The sequence below is a fragment of the Kwoniella shandongensis genome, chromosome 9, assembly GCF_008629635.2.
Source record: "Kwoniella shandongensis chromosome 9, complete sequence".
In the NCBI taxonomy this organism is placed as follows: domain Eukaryota; kingdom Fungi; phylum Basidiomycota; class Tremellomycetes; order Tremellales; family Cryptococcaceae; genus Kwoniella; species Kwoniella shandongensis.
This window is the reverse complement of record NC_089295.1, coordinates 1,006,313-1,026,895: the sequence shown is the minus strand read 5'-3', so window position 1 is coordinate 1,026,895 and position 20,583 is coordinate 1,006,313. Positions and strand designations below refer to the sequence as shown.

The 20,583-nt window shown below is 50.5% G+C and overlaps 4 protein-coding genes across 4 annotated transcripts; 2 read left to right on the top strand and 2 right to left on the bottom strand.

Moving 5' to 3' along the window:
* Positions 1-14: 14 nt before the first annotated feature.
* On the bottom strand, positions 15-3,899 carry CI109_105291 (uncharacterized protein; the record flags this gene model as incomplete). The annotated part of the gene is made up of 11 exons (XM_065967637.1): positions 15-524; positions 625-701; positions 903-1,013; positions 1,096-1,235; positions 1,418-1,497; positions 1,887-1,997; positions 2,065-2,673; positions 2,732-2,917; positions 2,975-3,301; positions 3,396-3,597; positions 3,706-3,899. 11 exons carry the CDS (start codon positions 3,897-3,899, stop codon positions 15-17), a joined length of 2,547 nt encoding a protein of 848 aa, XP_065823709.1.
* A 386-nt stretch (positions 3,900-4,285) lies between these two features.
* CI109_105290 (uncharacterized protein) lies at positions 4,286-5,914 on the bottom strand (the record flags this gene model as incomplete). Its single annotated transcript, XM_065967636.1, has 6 exons — positions 4,286-4,351; positions 4,399-4,653; positions 4,903-5,112; positions 5,311-5,479; positions 5,571-5,612; positions 5,700-5,914. The coding sequence occupies 6 exons, from the start codon at positions 5,912-5,914 to the stop codon at positions 4,286-4,288; spliced, it is 957 nt and encodes a 318-aa protein (XP_065823708.1).
* Positions 5,915-6,166: 252 nt separating this feature from the next.
* Positions 6,167-6,964, top strand: CI109_105289 (uncharacterized protein; the record flags this gene model as incomplete). Its single annotated transcript, XM_065967635.1, has 5 exons — positions 6,167-6,187; positions 6,283-6,352; positions 6,465-6,534; positions 6,591-6,694; positions 6,903-6,964. The coding sequence occupies 5 exons, from the start codon at positions 6,167-6,169 to the stop codon at positions 6,962-6,964; spliced, it is 327 nt and encodes a 108-aa protein (XP_065823707.1).
* A 9,108-nt stretch (positions 6,965-16,072) lies between these two features.
* Positions 16,073-20,301, top strand: CI109_105288 (uncharacterized protein; the record flags this gene model as incomplete). Its single annotated transcript, XM_065967634.1, has 5 exons — positions 16,073-18,128; positions 18,424-19,199; positions 19,297-19,740; positions 20,046-20,155; positions 20,208-20,301. The coding sequence occupies 5 exons, from the start codon at positions 16,073-16,075 to the stop codon at positions 20,299-20,301; spliced, it is 3,480 nt and encodes a 1,159-aa protein (XP_065823706.1).
* Positions 20,302-20,583: the final 282 nt, after the last annotated feature.

Here is a 20,583-nt window from a genome sequence, read left to right as displayed (position 1 = left end):
ACATAACATGCATGCTATCCTTGACCGGTATAACGAGCCTTGCTCCATGATTTCCACAAGTCTGCGTACATATCTCGCTCGCCTTCAGAAAAGATACCTTCTCCTAACCCAAATGGCACTGCTAAACCCTCTCCTTCCCGTCCTCTGGAATTGACCCTACCTCCGGAAGTGACCAAACTGCACAGGGCGAATAACCCTGGCTCAAGCTCTCGACGGACCGATGTTGTATAACCAGAGTGGAGATCCGTACCGGCGCGAACATAAGCGACGAATATGGCGGGTATGTGTTTTGCTAACGGACTCGTTTCATGGTTGGTACCAAGACGGGTTTGGGCCAAAAGTACCAGAAGACGAGACAGGAGTTGCGCTTGTTTCCGAGATATAGCTGGAGAAGTCTGAAGACAGGTAAAGAGGGCGCATATCACCTCGACGAGTTCAGGAAGGGCGGAGAGGATGAGCTCAGGTCGGCGTCGTGTGAGGACCGTGATGGTGTGTACCACGCTACGGAAGGTTTCGGGTACAGCCTGCGTTAAGTTAAGAAGTATCGACTCGAGAAGCAGGCGTATATCTTCCGTGTGGAGCGCGGAGAACTGTCATTAGCAATGGTCGTAGCCATTAGCTTACCTTTTCTTCTACAATGGCGGAAGCAAATTGTAAATCGGTCACACCGGCTCGCAGTGCAGTTCGTACAAGTTGGGGTTCTACGGTCAGCGAATTCCAATCCAGCATACTCACTTATAGTTGATACTGCGAGAAGGCGCAGAGTGTGTAGCGTAGCGCGGTAATGACGTGATTGACCGAGAAGCTCGATACAGGCACTGATCGCGTCGGTGGTGTCCTTGAAAATTCGAAGAACGTCGATTTGCACTGGGCTTCAGCAATGCACGGCACTCCAGACTTACGATCTGGGAAAGAATCGAAGAAAAGCACGCAGAAGCACACTATTTCGTCGACAGGTGTCGACTCGATGGCCAGCAACTCCAGCGCAGCTTTAGCATGACGGGCAGAGCGATCTTGCAATAATGAGGAGCACAACTTATGCCCAAGTCCGGTTGGGGTTGCTGTTGTCAGCGAAGCATCGACAAGTGAACTCACGCGTCAAGCCCAACCAGCGGTAGAAATTGTACATGATGTTCCATGCTGGGAGCACCTCCCTTTGTTCAAGAAGCGGTCGGAGGGCGTTCATGGTGCTATTGCCCAACGTCGCCAATTGATCTTGCAATTCCACGGAGAAGCTAATGGTTAGTCATGTCCACTAGTTTCACATACCTTTCTAAAGGTTGAAGCATGAGTTGCTCGCAAAAGACAAGCGTAGCTGGGTTGTCCGTTGGGCGCAGATGGGTGATAGCGGAGGACAGGTTCTCTTGGTGACGGCATAGATAGCTAAGTGTCAGTCAAGTCGCGTGCGATCACTCACCTCACGACTTTCACCCAAAGCGGTGTGGCTAAGCCGGACTCAACGATCTGAATCAATCGAGGTAGCGTATCGCCGGATACCTGGAAGTCAGCAACGTCGGTGATGTCGAACCTACCAGAGGCGCAGGATTTTCTGTTTCCGAAATCATGCGATCAAGCCATGCTACCGCGGACGTGAAATCCGTGTTGACGACGAGCTCGATTGCACCAGCTCGTTTCTTTCGACCAAGGTATGAAGGTGGAAGTGAGTTGAGAAAGGGAACGGTTTGTGAGGAAACACGAGTTTGAAGGGCGGCTGAGGTCAGCAATGCCTACATCGACTACTCACCTCGGAGATTCGGTAACTCCCAAGTGCTACTGCATGAGAGCTGCTCAAGTGGACAAGCAGCGATGGAACTGGCGAGCTCAGTCATTTGTGAAGAAGTGCAAATGAGACTACAGTCAGCAGTGGTAGTTTGTAACTAACTCACTCTAATATCGGAAGGTTTTGGGAAACGATCTGCCAAGAAGAGGAGGACGGGTGCAAAGTTGACAAGATGGCATCGATAGGTGTAGTAGAGACAGTTTGGCCTTGATGAAGACTGAGGGCAGCTCGATGGAAGTAAAAGCGCATCTACTGGTCAGCGACGAACGGCGGATCGCACTCACCGCTTCCGAGCGCAATTCCGAATCGTCCCTGATGTTCTCGGAGAGCTCTTCGACTGCCATGAGCGGGCGAAGCAACAATCGTTCCGCATGTATGGACACCCGGATTTTCGCGGCGTTGGCGATGCTCTGGGACCAGCTTCGTGGCTTTGTGGACAAGTCACCGATATACTCGTCCACAGGAGGCAGGATGTCTTCAGGGTCTTCGCTGTCCGTGGCAGACTGGAGAGAATAAGAGATAAGTCTGCTGTGGATGGCTGTGCGAGCGGCGGCAGCGGACGAGTGCTCGGACCGCTTTCTCTTCTTGGTGATCGGTTCGTCTGGAAACAGGCTGCGAAAGATGCTGTCCCATGCAGAAGATCTGCGTTTACCGGGAACAGTGGATCTCAACGCTGCAACAAGCTGTTCGCGCATTGGTCGCGAAAGTAGCGGCCCGCTGACCGTGAGTTGGTAAAGTGAACGGACTGCGTCGTCAGGAAGATTATCGTTGAACAACCCTTGAATGGAGGTGATGATCAGAGAGAAGAATGTTGGAATAGAATGGGTTAATTGGTGAAACCGAAGGAGGGAGGAGAGGATAATCGCGGCAGTGGCATGGTGGGCAGGCGGAGTCTGCCGGTCAGCGAAAGTCATCCAAGACTAAACCTACAGCTATACACCATCGTATCACATCCTGGGACAATCGGGTTTGATCGTGATCGAGTTGCTCAAGAGTAGCCAATACTTCCAGTACTGAACCAAGGCAGTCCGAGTTAGTCAGTGCGGCCTCAGCCTTCCTCGCTTCGTGCTCAACGAGTCGGCCCCAAGCGGATTCCCTTTCCATGTAGCCTCCCCACCTTGCTACCACTCGCCAGATCTGCGATCGGCATGTCCAAGCCGGTTCGTTGCTGACCAGGCTGTCGAGGTAGCTCACGACGGCTTCCAGGGCGACCCTCACCGCCTCCCTTTCCTTGCTGGCAACGAAAACGTCATGGGCGACCTTGCTGCTGGATGCCTGCGCAAAGAGGTTGAAGCGGGTCGAATGGTAGATGGATACTAATTCGTTGAAGAGAGGGGAGATCGCGTCGAGTGGGATGGGAGAAGTTAGGGTTTTCAGGAGTACGCGGAGAGGGTCGGTAAGGAGGAAAGAAGGATGGAAGAGGACCGCGGCAATGGTATGGTTCAACATGTCCCGAAGGGCAGGATGGCGTAGGTAGGCTTGGGCGTGCATTGGGTATGTCGCAATGGCAGTTTGCGCATTCTGTCATCAGCGCAGTTTCAAATAGGACACCCACCTTTTTTACGTTCGCGCTGGACGCTTGACTATGGTTCACCCCAGCACAGACAAGGCTCACTATTGGGAGAAGCGTTGGCGATTCGTGAGCATCGCTTAGGTACTTCATCATTGTCGCCCAGACATCTACCCAAGCCTCAGCTTTGTGGACACCATCAGGACGGAAGAGATTGCTGAATGAATCGGCAGCTAGGTTGAACAGGAATGGCGGTTCAGTAGACAAAGTGGTGAAGAAGGTAGAAATGAGCTGAAGGGGAGCGATGCTAGGGATGGAGGTGTGGGGATTTGTCTCGAGGAGCAGTCGATGGTAGTCGGGTTGCAAGAGTGTAGCCCTAGGACCATTAGCCGATGACAATCTTTGTTGTACTCACCCAGCCCTCGACCATGTTTCCACCACCCAATCTCGGAGTACCTCTGCCTTTCTGGGAACATGGAAATTGGTCGCAGCCCATGCTTCCCGTGCAATCTCAATCTTCTTCGGTCCATTCTCGATGGGAGGGTCCGAGGCTGCACGCAGCGACTTGATCAGCGTTGACGCTGATTCGAGGTACGGAGGAGCTGCCATGTTGATTCAGATGATCATAGGCTTATCGTTGGAGAAGGGAGGAAACGAAATATAAATGTCTAAGGAGATGAAATGTTGTAAAATTATGGTGGAGGTGAGTATTTTTGCACGTGGCAGCGTGTTTGTGTTTACAGTATGAGTTTTCCCATCATCATCTTGCGTTCCACCCTACATAGCTGTTTACATGCCTCGATGTCCATCATGTCGCTCCCAATGGTCCTGCATGTGGGAGCATCCAGGGGACCTTTCAGTGCTTGTGGACCAAAAGCTACAACCTTGCCTAGACAACCGGGAATATGCATTTCAACACAGTCACTGTCCTGCTATCCTTAGTGTTCTAATAGGCAAACACTCGACGTTGCCCTCCTATCCTGACAGACTGTTTCCTATAGACCTCTACTGCGCCTATTGGTTGTGGTAGTATCAGTCGACGCGACAGACTCCGAGCGAACCTGCGTAACCTTAGCCTGATATCACCCTTTATGGTCACCCCGCTCACCTTTCTTTCGAACGGGACCAAACCCTCTCTCTGCGCTCTCACCGTCCGAAGCTCCTGCTCGACTCTGTCCACTTGCCTCTTCATATCGATCAACGCGCCGGAAGCTTGAAGGAGACTTTCGAACATCTCCAGGTTCCCCCTTGTTGGCATGACCAGCTTATGCGCACTGATGCCCAGCTCGTTGAGCAATTCGGTGATCCTGATTGCCGCCGTGGGTTTCGGCAACGGCAACTTGGTCGATCGGAGGTGTGCCGGCTGGTGAATTGGATGTTTGCTGGCCAGGTGTGAGGTATGTTGATTTGTGACAGGCGGAGGCACATGATAGATGCAACGAGCAATGTCTGCAGGTTAGCTTTCGCTCGAGTATCGATACGCACCAAATGCCGCAGAGTCTCTCTGCTTCTTGGAAGGTGCTACCGGGCTTGGTACCAATGCCTCTTCTTCGGGTCGTTTGCGTTTTTTGTTCTGCACATCAGCATCACACTGATAACAACAAATACTCACCTTGTCCACCCCAATGACGGTCTCGATATTACTTTGGTCAATATCAACCAGTCCACTGTCCAACCCCATAACCATACGCATAAGGTCGTCCCGGTCCGCTCGATATCTCCGTTCGTTCTGCTCCATACGCTTAATCTCGATATATAAGGCCTCTTCCTCTGCGATTTCCGCGGCAGTCAAGTGGAATAACTCTGAAGCGTACTGCTTACGCTTTGTCTCTCGCGCTACAGTGTTAGCATTGTAAGCAGGACTTGTGACCCACCTTTGTCGAACGCATAAGCATGAATCAGTTGCTGCTGTGCTTGTGGATCTGTCGCCGTTCTTGTGCGCACCAGCCGGCGACAAATGGTGTAATATCGATCCTTTATCTCCTGCTTGTCAGTCGCTTGGTGAATGTTGTAAACGTACCTCGACGGATCTTTTCTTAACTGGTCCAATCCCAGAGGTCCCCATGTACTCGTATCGATCTGCCGCGACTATGAACCGAAGGTCGTATGTCCTCAACAAGTCGAACAGGTATGTTGTCTCATGCGGAGTCCAGTCGGGATCCACCAAGTGCTGGTCATACTCGTATTGACTGTACTCCATGACGGAAGGACCGTGTGTATTGAACTTGCCGAAATAGTCGACTACAGCATCAGCGGCTTTCCCGTCTTCTTGTCACCCACCTATATCCTGGGGATCTCTGTCCGTCACCCTTGCCCAATGACCTAATCGAATGCCATCACGACGTGCAGCCGGAGTGAACTCGGTCCATTGCCTGATCGTCAGCCACGCTCTTTCGAGTCTGCACTCACCATTTCACCTTCTTTCTCATTCCCGGTCTATCACGATACTTGACCGCGGCGAGCGATGCTTGCGCCTCTGCGAGAGAGGGGGCATTGTCCCCTATCAAAGCGTAAAGCTCTCGTGAGATACCATCCGGCTTTTTCACAATCGCGACAGCACGACGAGCCTGTGATGGCCCAGCTTGAGGCAGGTTGAGGATGGATCGGACGTCTTGTGACGACATCTGCGGGATGTGGTGTTATCGTATAAGAGGTAATGAGGCAACAAGAAAGATCTATCATTTGATGTAGCCTTAAAGCAGAAACAAGCTGTCAGATGTTGACGTTGATTTGATTCCGTCGATAGATCAATGACCGCAGCGTTTGAGAACAATGTTGAAATCACCCATTCTTCAGTCTCTCTCTCTCTCTCTGTCTCTCTCTCTCTCTCTTTCATCTGCTTTTGAACCCCTCGCTAGATTCCTGCTCAGTCTGCAATGGATATCAGACAAGCTACTGTGCGTATCTGCCCCTTGGATCCACGGGGTTTTTTCCACGACTTCCCTCGTGGAAACGGTCTCGGCTGACATACTCTGGTGATTTGCCCCTGCAGGTCGATGATTTACTGGGTATGCAGAATGCCAATCTGCTCAATCTGCCTGAGAATTACACTTTCAAATACTGTCAGTCCTATTGCTGTCCCATCATATATCCGAACGTCGCCATTACGTAGTATTTACCACTCCATCGTTGCCCGTTTCGCCCCAGCGTGACCGGAACTAACGCATCTCGTAGACCTATACCACGCATTAACATGGCCCGAGCTGTCATATGTTGCCGTTGACCCTCGAGGTCGCATCGTTGGGTACATACTTGCGAAGATGTGAGTGATCGGGAAGGAACTCGTGCTAATCCTGGCAGGGAAGAAGAACCTAGTGACGAGCCTAGCGGTCATGTCACATCAATCTCTGTCTTACGCCCCTACCGTCGTCTCGGTCTTGCCAACAAGCTCATGAAGCAATCACGTGAGTGTGATCAATGTGACGTTTCTGACTCTCTCCAGAGGAAGCCATGGTGGCACATTACAACGCATCGCACATCACGTTACATGTCCGAAAATCAAATCGAGCTGCGATCTCCTTATATCGAGACACCTTGGGCTTCGAGGTCCATGCCATGGAGAAGGGATATTGTGAGTAACACCCTTGGCTTGCTTCTCTGATGCCCCTGTAGATGCCGATGGGGAAGATGCATACGGGATGCGATATCTCTTCAAGAAGCCGACACCCTCGTAAACATATATGCATCGCATCGCCAACACCTTCTCGAGCTGTTCGTGCTTCGTCCAAGGCGGAACAAGGAGGGAGACTGAGAGCTCAGGGTTTCAACTCATATCGAAGGGCGTCCATACTAATCTTATGCCTTAGATTGGCCCAGTTCGTGTTTCTTGATCCGTCACTGTTGGTCTTGCAGACCGATTTACCAAAGCTAATCATCACTGAAATCTACTCATGAACTTGACGCATATAGCTAAAGACCATTCAGTCGAAACATATTCCCTTACTTAACCCGGTCTTAACCTGGTGGCAACGACAAAGCTCGTTGAACGCTGAACTATGGGAACGCGAGCTCCGCTTTTCATTTCGCCCCCACACCCGGGCTCCTGTGACTTATGTTTGACCAATCTGGGACCACAATCAAAGACTTCCAAACGTTGGGTGCGTGAACGAGGATCCAGCTTGTTTGCTTCCTCGCTCTCTACTATCAAAATCGCGTTGAGGCTCGGCTTTCTGGCACAGTGCGCAGTCTGCCTCACTATGAGTCATTTCCAGTGTGAACGTTACCACTCACCACGTAGGTTCCGTAACTAAGACCCCTTGTCACCGCTGTCTCTGCACGTTTTCTGGCACCGCCATAACCCTTGTAGGCACCCTGGTTGTTCGCTGTGCTTACCACCCGTCCCCCGAGGCACTTTGGACCCGAGGCACTTTGGACCTGGAAAAAGAAACCGGGCTCGTTAGCAAGAATAGCGAACAATGACCCACTGCGGACCTGGAACGAGGACCCAACTACTGAGCAAAGTGTTAGGTGTAAAACTGACTCTGTGCCTCTTGATGTGATACTCAGATTGAGTCCGTGGTTGACGGGATGATTACCCAGAACCCGGACAGGCAAAGATAAACACCCTGTGGATAATTTGAGATTTATTGTTCCTTTGGTGTAAAGTTTGGTGGCATGGCGTGCACTATGACCGTCACCTCTCAAGAGAGTATCTCATGTCTCTAAGTTCAAGATCAACCGATTGCATATGATGGGCACAGTGTGAGAAGTACCAACTGACAGGGGAAATATCCAACATAGAGAATGGCTCTCATCCTGCCACCAATTGCATATCATAATTTCAAAGTAGAGTAAAGACTTGTTGGATCCAAGTAGTGGCCTTGCCATGATGCTGGTGCTTGCTGTCGGGGGCCGGTCCGTACAACAGGCCTGCACTGGGCAATACAAGGTACAAATAGGACCAAGTCACAACTCACAAGGAGCAATTTGAGTATCAAGTGTACATGATTTGGGACTGACATAGAGAATGCTCCACTTGCACAATGTAATAACGCATTGCCTAGCCAGTGGCCAACTACGCTATCCGAGCATCGCATCGCACTATAAAAGGTCACGATAATCGGGATTCTGCTGAACCTCCCGATTCTGGCTATATATACCCGAGGATGTTGGTCTTGGTAGTTGTCATTCATGACACTCTGATCTACCTCACAACGGGAAGTTGCTCCTGCAACTTATGGTATATCCCAACCGAAAAGGGTCTCACCCCTTTTCCAAGTCAAGTCGAAAACCTTGCACCCCTGGCAGGAATCGAACACTCGACCCGAGAATCCCGATTATTATGTAATAACGCATTGCCTAGCCAGTGGCCAACTACGCTATCCGAGCATCGCATCGCACTATAAAAGGTCACGATAATCGGGATTCTGCTGAACCTCCCGATTCTGGCTATATATACCCGAGGATGTTGGTCTTGGTAGTTGTCATTCATGACACACAATAATAGTGAACAAGACAAAGGAAAATACCTTTGTCACAGAAAAACTATGTATGAATCCTGTGCTCATGTATACAAGTGCCAATCTGCACTACTGGAACCAAGGAAACCACTGAGGTATCCCATCAGCAGGGTTGGCCACCTTCCCCAAGTACCCACCTGGATTAGTACTTGTAAACTCGTGACACCTGGATGCACCAGCCACTCAGACGCTTACGGATTGTCTGTGCTGCTGTGAGGATTGCTCATAACTTGTCATGCATGCATGTTAGAACCTTACAACTTTGTAAACTCATAGAACATAATTTCTTCTACCAGAATATGTAAGAATTGTGCATGTAGCTTACCTGTAGCCTGAGCTTTGGCCTTCTTCTTCTGCCTTGCCACTTTTGCCTTGTCCCTTCTGTCAGCAAGTTTGCAGAGATGATTGTCTCAGTATTCTTGATCGAATATTTGGCCCTGGGGCATGCTTGTACGCTTGTTGCTCACCCTCGCTACCTTAAACAAAGTTTTCTGCAGCCTCTTGTCTTGCTAAGGCCTACTATAATAGTGTCTTCTCCGCTTGTGCCTTCTCCAACACCTTTTCTGTCTTCAAAAAGGTGCCTTTCAGATTGATTTCTCCTCTGCAAACCTTCCTGTTGAGTTCTCTGAGTGCGCAGGAGCTCTTAGGGGTATTGATAAGGGGATTGCTGTGCTGGGGGGGTGCTGTGGGCAAAGCTTGCATGACAATCTGATCAAGGGGAACAAGTCCTGCATTCGCCCACACAGCTAGTATTTGCCTCTCAGTAATCGTAGGTTTCAGGGCTTGCTGTAGCCACTGGTAGAAGTACACCTTCATCACTCTGACAGATGTGGATCCAAGTTGATAGTTGTCAATCTGTTTGTGGTAGGTACTTGAGTTTGAGCGTATTAAAGAAACCAACATCGATGGGCTGAGATACACCGCTGAGAGAGGCTGGAAGGAGAAGACAGACCATATTCTTAGCCCAACATGCGTCGAGGAAGGCTACTTGTATGTGTGTATCATAACCATCGAGGAAGAGTAGCCGTCTGTTGCTCGTAGCTCGGTTGCGAGTGTATGGGTCAAAGCACGTTTCCAGCCACCTAAGCATTAGGTAGCCGCTGATATAGCCTGAGTCTGAATCATGTTAGACAATTTGTCGCTTACATCCACCCATTTGTTGAGCATGTTGCCACCTTGGTATATGAGAAAGGGACGGACAGGAGCGTCGGTAGTGGTGATGGTAGCAACAACTGTTATGTGAGTGACAGCGGCGAAGACGTTTTGGGACTTGATAGAGACACCTCTGGGGGCTACTCTGTGGGTGCGGCAACTGTTTGATAGAGAGAAACTGACTTCGTCCATGTTATACATTTTATGAGGGGAATGCAGGCTTGTATCCAGCTCACTTCAGCAGCCGTGCAAGCTGCGGTGCAGGCAGAGTGGACGCATCGCTCTACCGAAGATACAGCAACCGCAAACGCTGCTATAGGTTTCCGCAACAAAAACATTAAGGGCAAGGACAATGAGAGCAAGCAACCGCAAGAACGTTGCACTCGCCTTTCACATTACTAGTAGTGACAAATTTATTATCAATTCCGGCGCTACTCATCACATGGTCAACAAGACTGCCAGTAAAACGCTTCAGTAGTTCGTCCAAAGGCGTTGAAAATCGGCAACGATACCTGTCTACTGATTACGGCAAAAGGATCGCTCACTTCCACGGCTTGTTCACCGTCCATGATGTCCCCATTTTTCGTGATCTCTCATGCAACGTGATCTGGTTTATGGAACCCCTCTTCCTTTCGGCTTGAATTTCAATGAATGAGAAGTGATCCTTCAAGGCAATGGTACTATCATTGGCAATGCACCCTATCAGAACGGCTTCTATGTTTTTAAGGCAAGTCATCCTGCTACTGCGCTTTCTGCAACATCAGCTGATGATCTAACAGCCTGGCATGACCGACTCGGTCATCTAGATGCGTTTAGTAAAAGGTGGCAGGCTTAGCAGAGGAGTTTTTAGCAGTATTGCTACTAGTGATGTCAATAAAGTTGTCTGTCACTTGTGCATTATTGGCAAGACTGGTCGTCTTCCCTCGCCTCCTGATGATCGACGAGTTTAAACCGCTTGAGTTACTACATGCCGACATCTGGGTAACCGCCACGGTAACGTCAAGAGATTGTAAGATGCATGATGTGATATCTGAATGGGAACAAACTTGGCTGGAGTGTCCGATATGGGGAGTTGTCCGATAATCAGTGCATGACGTAAAAGAATTCTTTCATGGGTTGCAGGTTGAGATGTCAAAATCGGTCCAACATTGCTTCCATGTAATGTTCTTGAAAGATATAGAGTGTCTTTCCGTCCTGCTTCCTATAGATGTTGAAGCTTAGGAAGTAGCCAGCTGGTCCTGAGTCAGAGCTCTCAGATTTGGTGTTCACGGCTTTCCAATAATAGTCCAGAGCAGATTGAGAGTTGCATGCGATGAGTTGATTGTCCACATGGACCAAGAGCATGAGTAGTTCCCCCTCACGATGTCAGACATAAGAGCAAGGATCAGCCTTCGTTGGTTCTAGTCCTTGTGATTTGAGCCAGACATCCAACGCTTTGTTGAAGCACCGAGGCGATTGTTTGAGACCATATAGTGTTACTTTCCTCTGTTGGTTCCAAGTAGCTCGTGTCTTGAGGATCACTCAGGAGGAAAGCTGCTTTGATGTTGACTCGATTGCATTCGAGGTTGTTATAATCACTAGCAATAGAAATACTTAAAATGAGTCTTCATGTACTACTGCCGCAAGTAACTCGTTGAAGTCGATACCCTCGACTTGAGAAAAGTCTTTAGCGGCCCATCTAGCCTTGTATGCTGCTGGTTTGCCGGGTTCGCCGTTGATCTTACAAGTGTATACCCATCCTGCTTTGAGTTTCCGGTTTGCTAATTTCCAATACACCACCTCCCAGATCTTGTACTTCTCCATCTTCTCTAATTCTTCCTTCATTGCCATTTTGCACTGCTTCCCCTTGCCCAAGTATATTGCTTCTCAGTATGGTTGAGAGCATGAGGCACCTTATGCTGCAAGTGCTGCTGTTGCCAGTTTTCCCCAATTATCTGGGTTGTCCGCAAGACCAAGGGGATGTCCTGAAATGGCAGAAGAAGCGGGTGGTGAAGCCTCAACACGCTCAGCTGTTTGTTGTCGATAAGCATCCAAAGCTGCTAGTTGCCATAACAGCGCCTGTGGAGGAGAAGGAGGAAGATCAACCTGAGGTTGAGGATCCTTGGGATTCGATATTGTGACCCTGTCGATGTTGTTGCTGACATCAGTCTGTCTTGAGTTTGGGACAAGTGTTACTGGAGGTTCCTCTGCCTTGCTAATGAATACAGTATCACATGTGATCACTATCTTTCTGTGCTGAATGGCATAGACTCAGTAGTCTGCCGTGCTGCCAGGGTGTGCGTAGCTCATGAACAGGCCTTTTCAGTATTTTGGTCCGAGTTTGTTGAAGCTCATGTTGTATGGTGCACAATCGTTTGACTTGTTTGGATGTAAAGTCGCCGCTGTTGTCTGGTCATATGACCTTGTCCTTGTATTTCAGCTGGTCCTCCGCCAGAGTGACAAAGTTCTTGATGGCTTGGAAAGCTTCCAATACATGCTTTAACAGCGTGAGATGGATGCGGCAAGTGAAATCGTACTAGATGGTCAGGGAGTAGCAAGCTCCGCCTCTCATTCTGATCAGATATCTGGCATTCCAGTGCTTGCAGCCATCGTCCCATAATATTCGGATTGCTGAAAGTTGTCTCCTTCACCTCAGTGTCCGACAACTGGGGGAAACCGATAACCTTGTGAATGACGTTCGTTACCTAGCAATTTCTAAGCAATACCAGCGACTGACCTCGAACATGAAGAAACACGCCATCGTCCATTCCCACAAGTAGCCGGCTCAATATTATCGAGAGGAGACTTGGACACCAGAAAATCAACCACAGGCTATATATCCAAAGTTTATGGAGGAGTAGTAGCTTGGAAGTCAAGAAGGCCACCGACTGTTGCCCTATCAACTACAGAGGCGGAATACATGGCTTCAGTGGACGGTGCACGACAAGCTACTTGGCGTTGACACCTCTTGGACGATCTACAACTTGGACTTGGTGAAGATCCTCTTCCCCTCCTCAACAAAAAGCTAGATCGATAGCACTTGCCAAGAACCCAATCAATCATGGACAATCCTAGCACATAGCAATGTCCCACCACTTTGTAAGAGAAGAGGCTCTTGACAACTGAATCTCACTCTTACATGTTCCTTCTGCCAACAACCTAGCAGACCTGCTCACAAAATCACTTCCTGCCCAGTGTCATGAATGACAACTACCAAGACCAACATCCTCGGGTATATATAGCCAGAATCGGGAGGTTCAGCAGAATCCCGATTATCGTGACCTTTTATAGTGCGATGCGATGCTCGGATAGCGTAGTTGGCCACTGGCTAGGCAATGCGTTATTACACCCAGACATTTTCTCGACTCTGCACCTTGCTTGGTATTCAACACTCGCTGTTCAAGGGGGAGTGTCGGAATAGAATGACCAGACGCTTTAGGGATTTTGTAGGGGTCAGAGTGTTTTAGGGGTTTTTAGGGGTTGAAAGAAACCGGGACGTGCGCCCAACTTGACCACCCCGGCCAATTTTCATTCATTCCTTTCCTTTCGTCTTCTTTTTCCGTTTGGGCATGCAAACAACATCAGCTTAGGTAGTGTCTCATACTCCTCCGACTCCGATTCTCATCCTACGTTTGTTGATCTTTCCTAGCGAAATTCATGAAAATCAACCAATCCAGCTCATGATCCATAAGCTCGTCATACACTCTCGATGTTCGAACCTGTCTCTAGGTAAATCGTAACACGACGGCATGGAAACAAAGCGCGTATAGGTAACAATCACGGAGGTAGAGTGTAAAGTCAGATCAAATGTTTCGATGATTTGTGACAATATGAGGAGCGGAGTAGCGACACCTGGAGCAACGGGTGAAGACAGCGCGTACGAAAGCAGTGCCCTTAGCTTTCTGTGGTTGCGTCTCGTGTGATCGGGTCCCTCTGCTTTGCGTGTGGCTGATTGTGCAATTCAAAGTGGAATCTCCAATCCTACCATGGGTTGCATTTGTAGCAAGAGGTCTTGGACACCAGACGTCACGGGTGGCTTCCTATTCACAACAAATAGCGGGACAGGCATTGCGTTAGCGCTCGAGCTTTACAACTTATTCTCGGTCCACTTCTTCAGCCGCTCCGAGACGGCAGCTAGCTCCTGTACAGCAGATACAGAGTCACCCTACCACCTCAACCCGTCCACTTTTGATCGCCTTTGGCATTTCTCACTCCATTGGGAACCGAAATGGTCACGACAGACGGTTCGTATAGCGATCAGCTTGCAGTAACTTCACAGTCCAGGTGAACAGATGTCGCAGAGCTTCTGCTTGACTCCTTACTACGGACTCACGGACCTGGTCTGCCCTACTGCCATTGTCGCCGACGGTGCATCATTGTCTTGCTTCTCCGGCGTTCTTCGCCGTCCGTACACTGGACGGGCGTTTGGCTTCGAGATCGACCAAACAATAGCATACGGCTGCGGATATAAGCGATATTCGTCCATAGGAAAGCCATCTCACTGCCCCACGCTTTGCCTGAGCGCTTGCGTGGTTCGAGGTTCAGTAAATTGTCGAGATTCTGGACGATCATGCTACCGTCTTGAGTGCGAGTAAGTGATTGTTGATACAACATTATAGCGATGAAGAGCGTCAAACGGTCTGAGGATACGCGAGATCGTACGACCATTGCTTGAATGTTGCCCCACCAGGCAGTCTAGGACGAATGCAGTGTACTGCTCTGACTTGAACTTCGATGTATCGCGAGCGAAAGGCGAGGTTGACACATGATTTGACGAATTGACCAGCGGCTTTCGAGCATGGCTAGCGTTTCTTTTTGAATTCCGGATTGGCATAAGTTTCCCCAGGTAAGGCCTACTTACGGATCGCGATAGCCGTTTCTAAGATGATCTGAGGCATCGAGCGAAGATGCACAAAAATGGAGTCGAATTGTTGCTTCGATTTGAAAGTCAAAGCGAGAGCTGAAAGGCTGCGTGATGAAGACCACGGCGTGAGTTGAGTGCATGATATGTTTGAATCGGCATCATCGGCGATATTGAAGAGACCGCGTACCATCGAAAGCACAAACCTGATGGTAGGAGAAGGAAAAGGGATATTTTCCAGCATGCTTAGGACGTTCGCGATCTTCGTAAAGAGCTTTGTAACAGAGACCAAGACAGAGATCGGCAGTGACAATGGTATCAAGAAGACATACCTGGCAGCTGAATCATGTACATCACGTGACTTGACCATGCTCATCTAGGTATTCATGCTGTTTGTCACGGTGCTCTCTCCCGTGCTCATGCTTCGAATCACAGAGACTTCGGTGCTACTGCAACAAAGTGAACATGGCCATAAGGGCGATAGCGAGGTGTGCATTGTGCATTGTGCGGTGCGTAGAAGTGTGAGGTAAGAGGTGAATGAATCATTTAGGTCATGTAATGTAACCACACCCGCTTGTCCTGTCCTGAAATTACGTGTTTCGCACATTGAAGATCAGCATCTCATCTTCTTATCCTGTATATCCTCATCTTTGTCTACTTTGTGCTCTCCACCATCTCACAAGACAACCCATCACGATGTTCATGAGACAAAGGTCGGATTAAGTGACCAAGTGCGGCGGACAGGCGTGCGTGTATTATAGGTGCGTAGAGCAGGTCCTCTGCTATCGGCGTACCAGATCTCCATTCGCTCCTCCCGCTCCATCGCACTCCTCTCTCGCTGTTCTTGCATGATCACTACAATTGTCACAATCGTGATGGCACTGACATTAGCATGTATCATAGCAGCGGCAGCGGTGTATCACTCAATCCGGCAACCGTTTCCTGTTCAAATTTAGACACCCATACTTCTCCGGACGTTGTAGAGGGTTGCGAATACGAGTATTCCTGGGTTTCTCGACCATTAACACAACCCTCGCGTTGCTTTCGCCAGCGCGTACGTCACTCAATCGACTTAGACCGGACATCAGATAGTCCTTGCTCGGCGATCACCCTGCATTCTCTATTAGGCGGGAGCATTGACTCCGCTACCTTGACCGAACGGCTACCAAGCTCATCTGCAACGCTTCCTCATCCTTCTACCATATCATTGGCTCTCGCCTCCCGATCTCTCATATACGCATAACAAACCCCGTCAGCTTGCGTCTCTTGGCGGAAGATACACTTGACTCTTTCCTTGCCAAATTCTCCACACTTCAAGATTTCGGTTCATCATGGAAACATCACCACCTGTCGCACCCAAAAAGCCTGGTTTCTTCCGCAAACTATCTCTGTCCACACAAGTACAGCCTGTCGCACAGTCGAACGGACGCCCACCAAGCAACAACCCCAGACTTGGTCCGCGGCCATCATCAGGCGCCCATGGAAGGAAAGATGTGGTGGCGGGGCCCTCGTACGAATCGCTACCCCGCGCCCCCAGCGCCTTCAATCAAGGTTCCGAAAAAATCGAGGCGAATGTCAGAAATAGTGTTGTCGATAGGACTCCGGTGCGAAAGGAAGATAGAGGCGGGCACCACGCGTCGGCAGGTCTGGGACTTTCTGACCCAGCTGGAGTAGAGCATTGGTCAAATCCCACACTTGCAACATCTGACTCATCGTCAACAAGCAGACAACGGTCGCCTCACCAACGCGGACCAACATCACATCCGCAACATATCAACGGTCACAGGAACCCCATTCACCCGGCTCTTGCTTCACCTCCAACTTCACCTCGTCGTCCTACGAGTGCATCCTCTCCATATGATCCCGCTAACCGCGAATCCCCGTCAAGACCTGCATCTTTTGCCAAGCCCTCCCTTCATATCGACCCCGCTGCTCCGAGATCCACAACCTCCCCAGTCATACGTCAGAATAAGCCAGGTCGTCAGGAGCTAGGTGAGTGTGAACTTGAGGAGAGTGAGTCTGATAAGATAGGTCGTGCACAAATCACGACGGCAATTGCGTCCCCTCCTCGTCAGACCGTACAACAGATGCAATCTCCTCCCCCGCCTCAACGATCTTTCCCCTCGCCTCCACCGCTTCCCTCGCTCCACGACCGCTCCCCCACGGGCAACTTGCAAACTCGCACTACTGGGATACCTCTGTCGGATGCTGCGTCTCAAAGTGTCCTACCTCGATCAAGGTCTGGACAGATAAGCCGCTTCGAAGATGCTGACACTGGAGGACATGGATCCTTACCGGCCGGAGCCCAAGCTCCTGTCGACTTCAGCATGCCAAGACAGACAGAAGGTCGGGCTATGATGAGCGCTCGTCGATCGAACTCAGCCAACCGCAAGCCTCCAATTGCCAAAATTGAGAGGTCGATCTCGACGACAACACCACTCGTCCATTCTAAGGTTGTTCATAATGAGTCGACCGCCCCGCTGGTCATCCGACCGCCTCCACGTCGTGCGGAGACGAATCCTAGCCAGATGTCTGAAGCCAGCGCTTATGCAAAAGCTGTAGCGGCGACTCTGACGCCTGTCAAATCCCCTGTGACATCCCCGACCCTTACACCTGCAACTCCTGCAACTCCTGCAACTCCTGCTTCACGACGTGTCTCAAGACCCCTTCCAACGCCCCCGAATGCAATGGCACAGACCTCGGGTGGGCCCCAAATAACCGTGGAAGTCATTGCTACTTCCAGAAAGGCGGAGAATAACCTACAAACCGATCACAACCTTCGGATTGATACCGGAAGTCAGAACCGCCCGATACGATCACCTGGAAGTTCCCCGCAACATCAGAAGCGCATCTCAAGTGTACCACTCAGCTTCGATTTCCCTCGATCTCCGACGCTACCACCACTAGTAGATCCACGTTCAGGAGACCACTCGCCCTCCGATTCTGTCGCAAAATGGAGTCGGAATGTGGTGAACCGGGCCATCACGCCACCTTCTGGTTCATCGCAGCTTCCTCCTCGCACATCCTCCGCACAAGCTAGGCGTACCGTGTCCTCCCCTCTGGCGAGTCCCGTATTCTCTGCTAACGAGAAGTTGTCGACTGCAATGGGACCCTCTCCCTTGATTGAACACGCTTCTCATCGATTTCCTCCTCGTGGACGGTCGCGGCCAACACTGGTATTTGCGCTTTCCTACTCGCAAATCCAGGCTGCACTGCTCCCCCATCTATCGATAAACTCGTTCCTTTCTCTTACCGGAGCATCAGATATAATCCGCAAACGGTTTACTGGAGAAACAGTCGGGAGATGGATTTTGGGAGAGTGGGGTTTTCAGATCGATAAGGAGAAGGGGAGAACTTGGCCTAATCTCACAGTTTGGGAGGGATTTCGTGAGTCAACTTGCAGTATATACCAGTGCTGATAGTGCAGTGGAGTCTCTGTTACATGATCCGGCCACCTACAGTACATATCCCGCACAGTGGCATACCCTCCTTCAACACCTCTGCCTCTCATACACTCTCGTCGTTCTACATCTCCGCCAACTACCTGCCACTTTCTTTCCCAATCCACCTCCACTGCCATTCGAGGACGACTTCGCGATGAATGCGCCTATTCTTCCCTTTTCAAACTCAATGAACAGTCTGTCAAGTCAACGGACGCGATCACGCATGGGAAGCGCTGCAGGTTCGGATGCCGGAAGTCTTGCGCCATCTACCAAAATGCCTAGGCAAGAGCGGGTAGTCGAGATCATCATGCCCGAACCGTTGGCTGCTCAGCCACAAGATCAACCCAGCTCGTTCCCCATCGGGAATAAACCGCGCCGGCGTGGATCCATCAGCTCTCTGGCATCCGCGGCCTCGATGACCTTTGGTCGGCGAAGGAGCAATAGTACCAGTACCGACAGTCAGATCCCGTTAGCCATCAGCGTCGCGGCTGCTCCTATCCCATCGGGTAAAGCAGCACTCCCTCCTGTGAGCTACCCCTCAGCCAAACGATATGCTTTCAAGCGGCACGGGGAGCCGACACGATCTCGCGCATCATCAGAGTCCGGCCGGCCAGGATCGATCTTTTCGGTCGCAAGCAGCCCATCTTTGTCGCATCACCAGCGGATGTCAAGTGCTTACAGCAGTCGCGGCTCCTTTGCAGTTGATCGCAACGCACCACCTGTACCTGGATTCCCTGCAGGATTACCGATGCCTCCCCCTATCGGTGGAATGGGTCAACGTGCTAGCTTCGCTAGCAGCGACGCCGGTCGATCCAGCAGGAGATCGAACTACAGCGGAAACTCCCCGATTGCTTTAATTCGACGTGATCTCAATACACCGCCCCCATCCCGACCTGAACCTGCCTTTGATCGACCCTTGCCATTTGTAGTCGGCCGTGTCCCTGTACTGAGAGTATTCATCCCTCTGTCAGATCGTATTCAGCGGTGGCCGTCTGCTGAGGGTGCGGCCGCCATGGTTCGCGAGCTGGAGAAATGTGGGGCGTTACGTCGAATGAAGCTTGGTGACCTTGTCGTGAGTTCTATGCATCTGAGAATCTGGCTAATCAAGCCAGGTGAATACTGCCATCCGACAACCGAAAACCACGGAACATGTGCTTATCTATGTACCGTTCATCCGTCATCTTTTGGTTCCCCTTGACTATACTTTCTCCCCCACCGGTCATCTGCCTATCTGCATTAACGGTTTCGACGTTCCGCCGTCATACTACTACCCCTTCCTCCCGATACCTCAAATCCTCTTCCTCGACTTGTCTCCATTCGCCGACCAAGCAACGCAATCTTTGCGCTTGGCTTTCGACAGACGCGACGTGACGGTTGCTTCGGGTGCAAGGTTGAGTGCAAAGCGGTACCTCCATGTTGCTGGGTTTGAAATCCGTCCTGAAGACAAGACCGCTCCTGAATGGCAAGGCATGGTCTCATTAGAAGCTGAGGGCACAGCTGAGGGCAAAGTGGACATGGAAAGACGACTGATAGGAAGCGGAGGATCTCGACCCTTGGTGGGTCCATGGGAAGTAGTAAGGGAAAAGTGCATGTTGGGTAGCATATGGTTACGTTTGGTACGACCACCAGCGCAATGACTCCGCTAAGATAATGCATTATGTCTTCTTCTTCTTCTTGTTTTTCTTGGTTGTCGTGTGAGATACTGGTTCGTCTATCTGGGCTCGCAGTGAATCTTCTAAAGCAGAGTGAAACCAAGACACAAATCCTCCGATGATAAAGCCCAAAATAGAGCCTACCGTGACGGTGAGGGGGTAACTCTAAGTTATCAGCATAGTCCCAATCGATGCGACGCACCTGCCAGGGACGATCCCAATCAAGCGGTATGGGGACAGCGCCCAACCAGGCCCCAGTCAAGGTACCTATCACTGGATACACAAGAGCACGCTCCAGTGGGTTCTCGGGGCTGCGAAGGTGAGTGGAAGGAACTATCTGACGTGAAGATATCGCTTACCGGAATTCACAGAAAAGGCGCGTCATCCGAAACCGAGCAAATGTCCCACTGTCGTATATGGAGGGAATGCCAAACGCGTGAACCACAGGCCAAACCGTCAAGATAGACAAGTGAAGGGATACAAGGATCGTTTGTCGACGGTGGCTACAGAGAGTCAGCTCGGGTTGTTATCCAACAACTAGTCACCAACCTGTCCAGAGGAGCTCCTAATGCGATCAGAATTCCAACGTATATTGGAGTCGCCGCCAACGTAGCTATGGCGCACTCGGTGATCCTCTGCAAGTACGATTAGCCGAACGTCTGGTCCACAGACAACTCACATTCAACAACTTGCTGGTCCGTTGTTGACGTTCAGTGAATTCCTTCTCGTTGACTAGATGGGACTGCT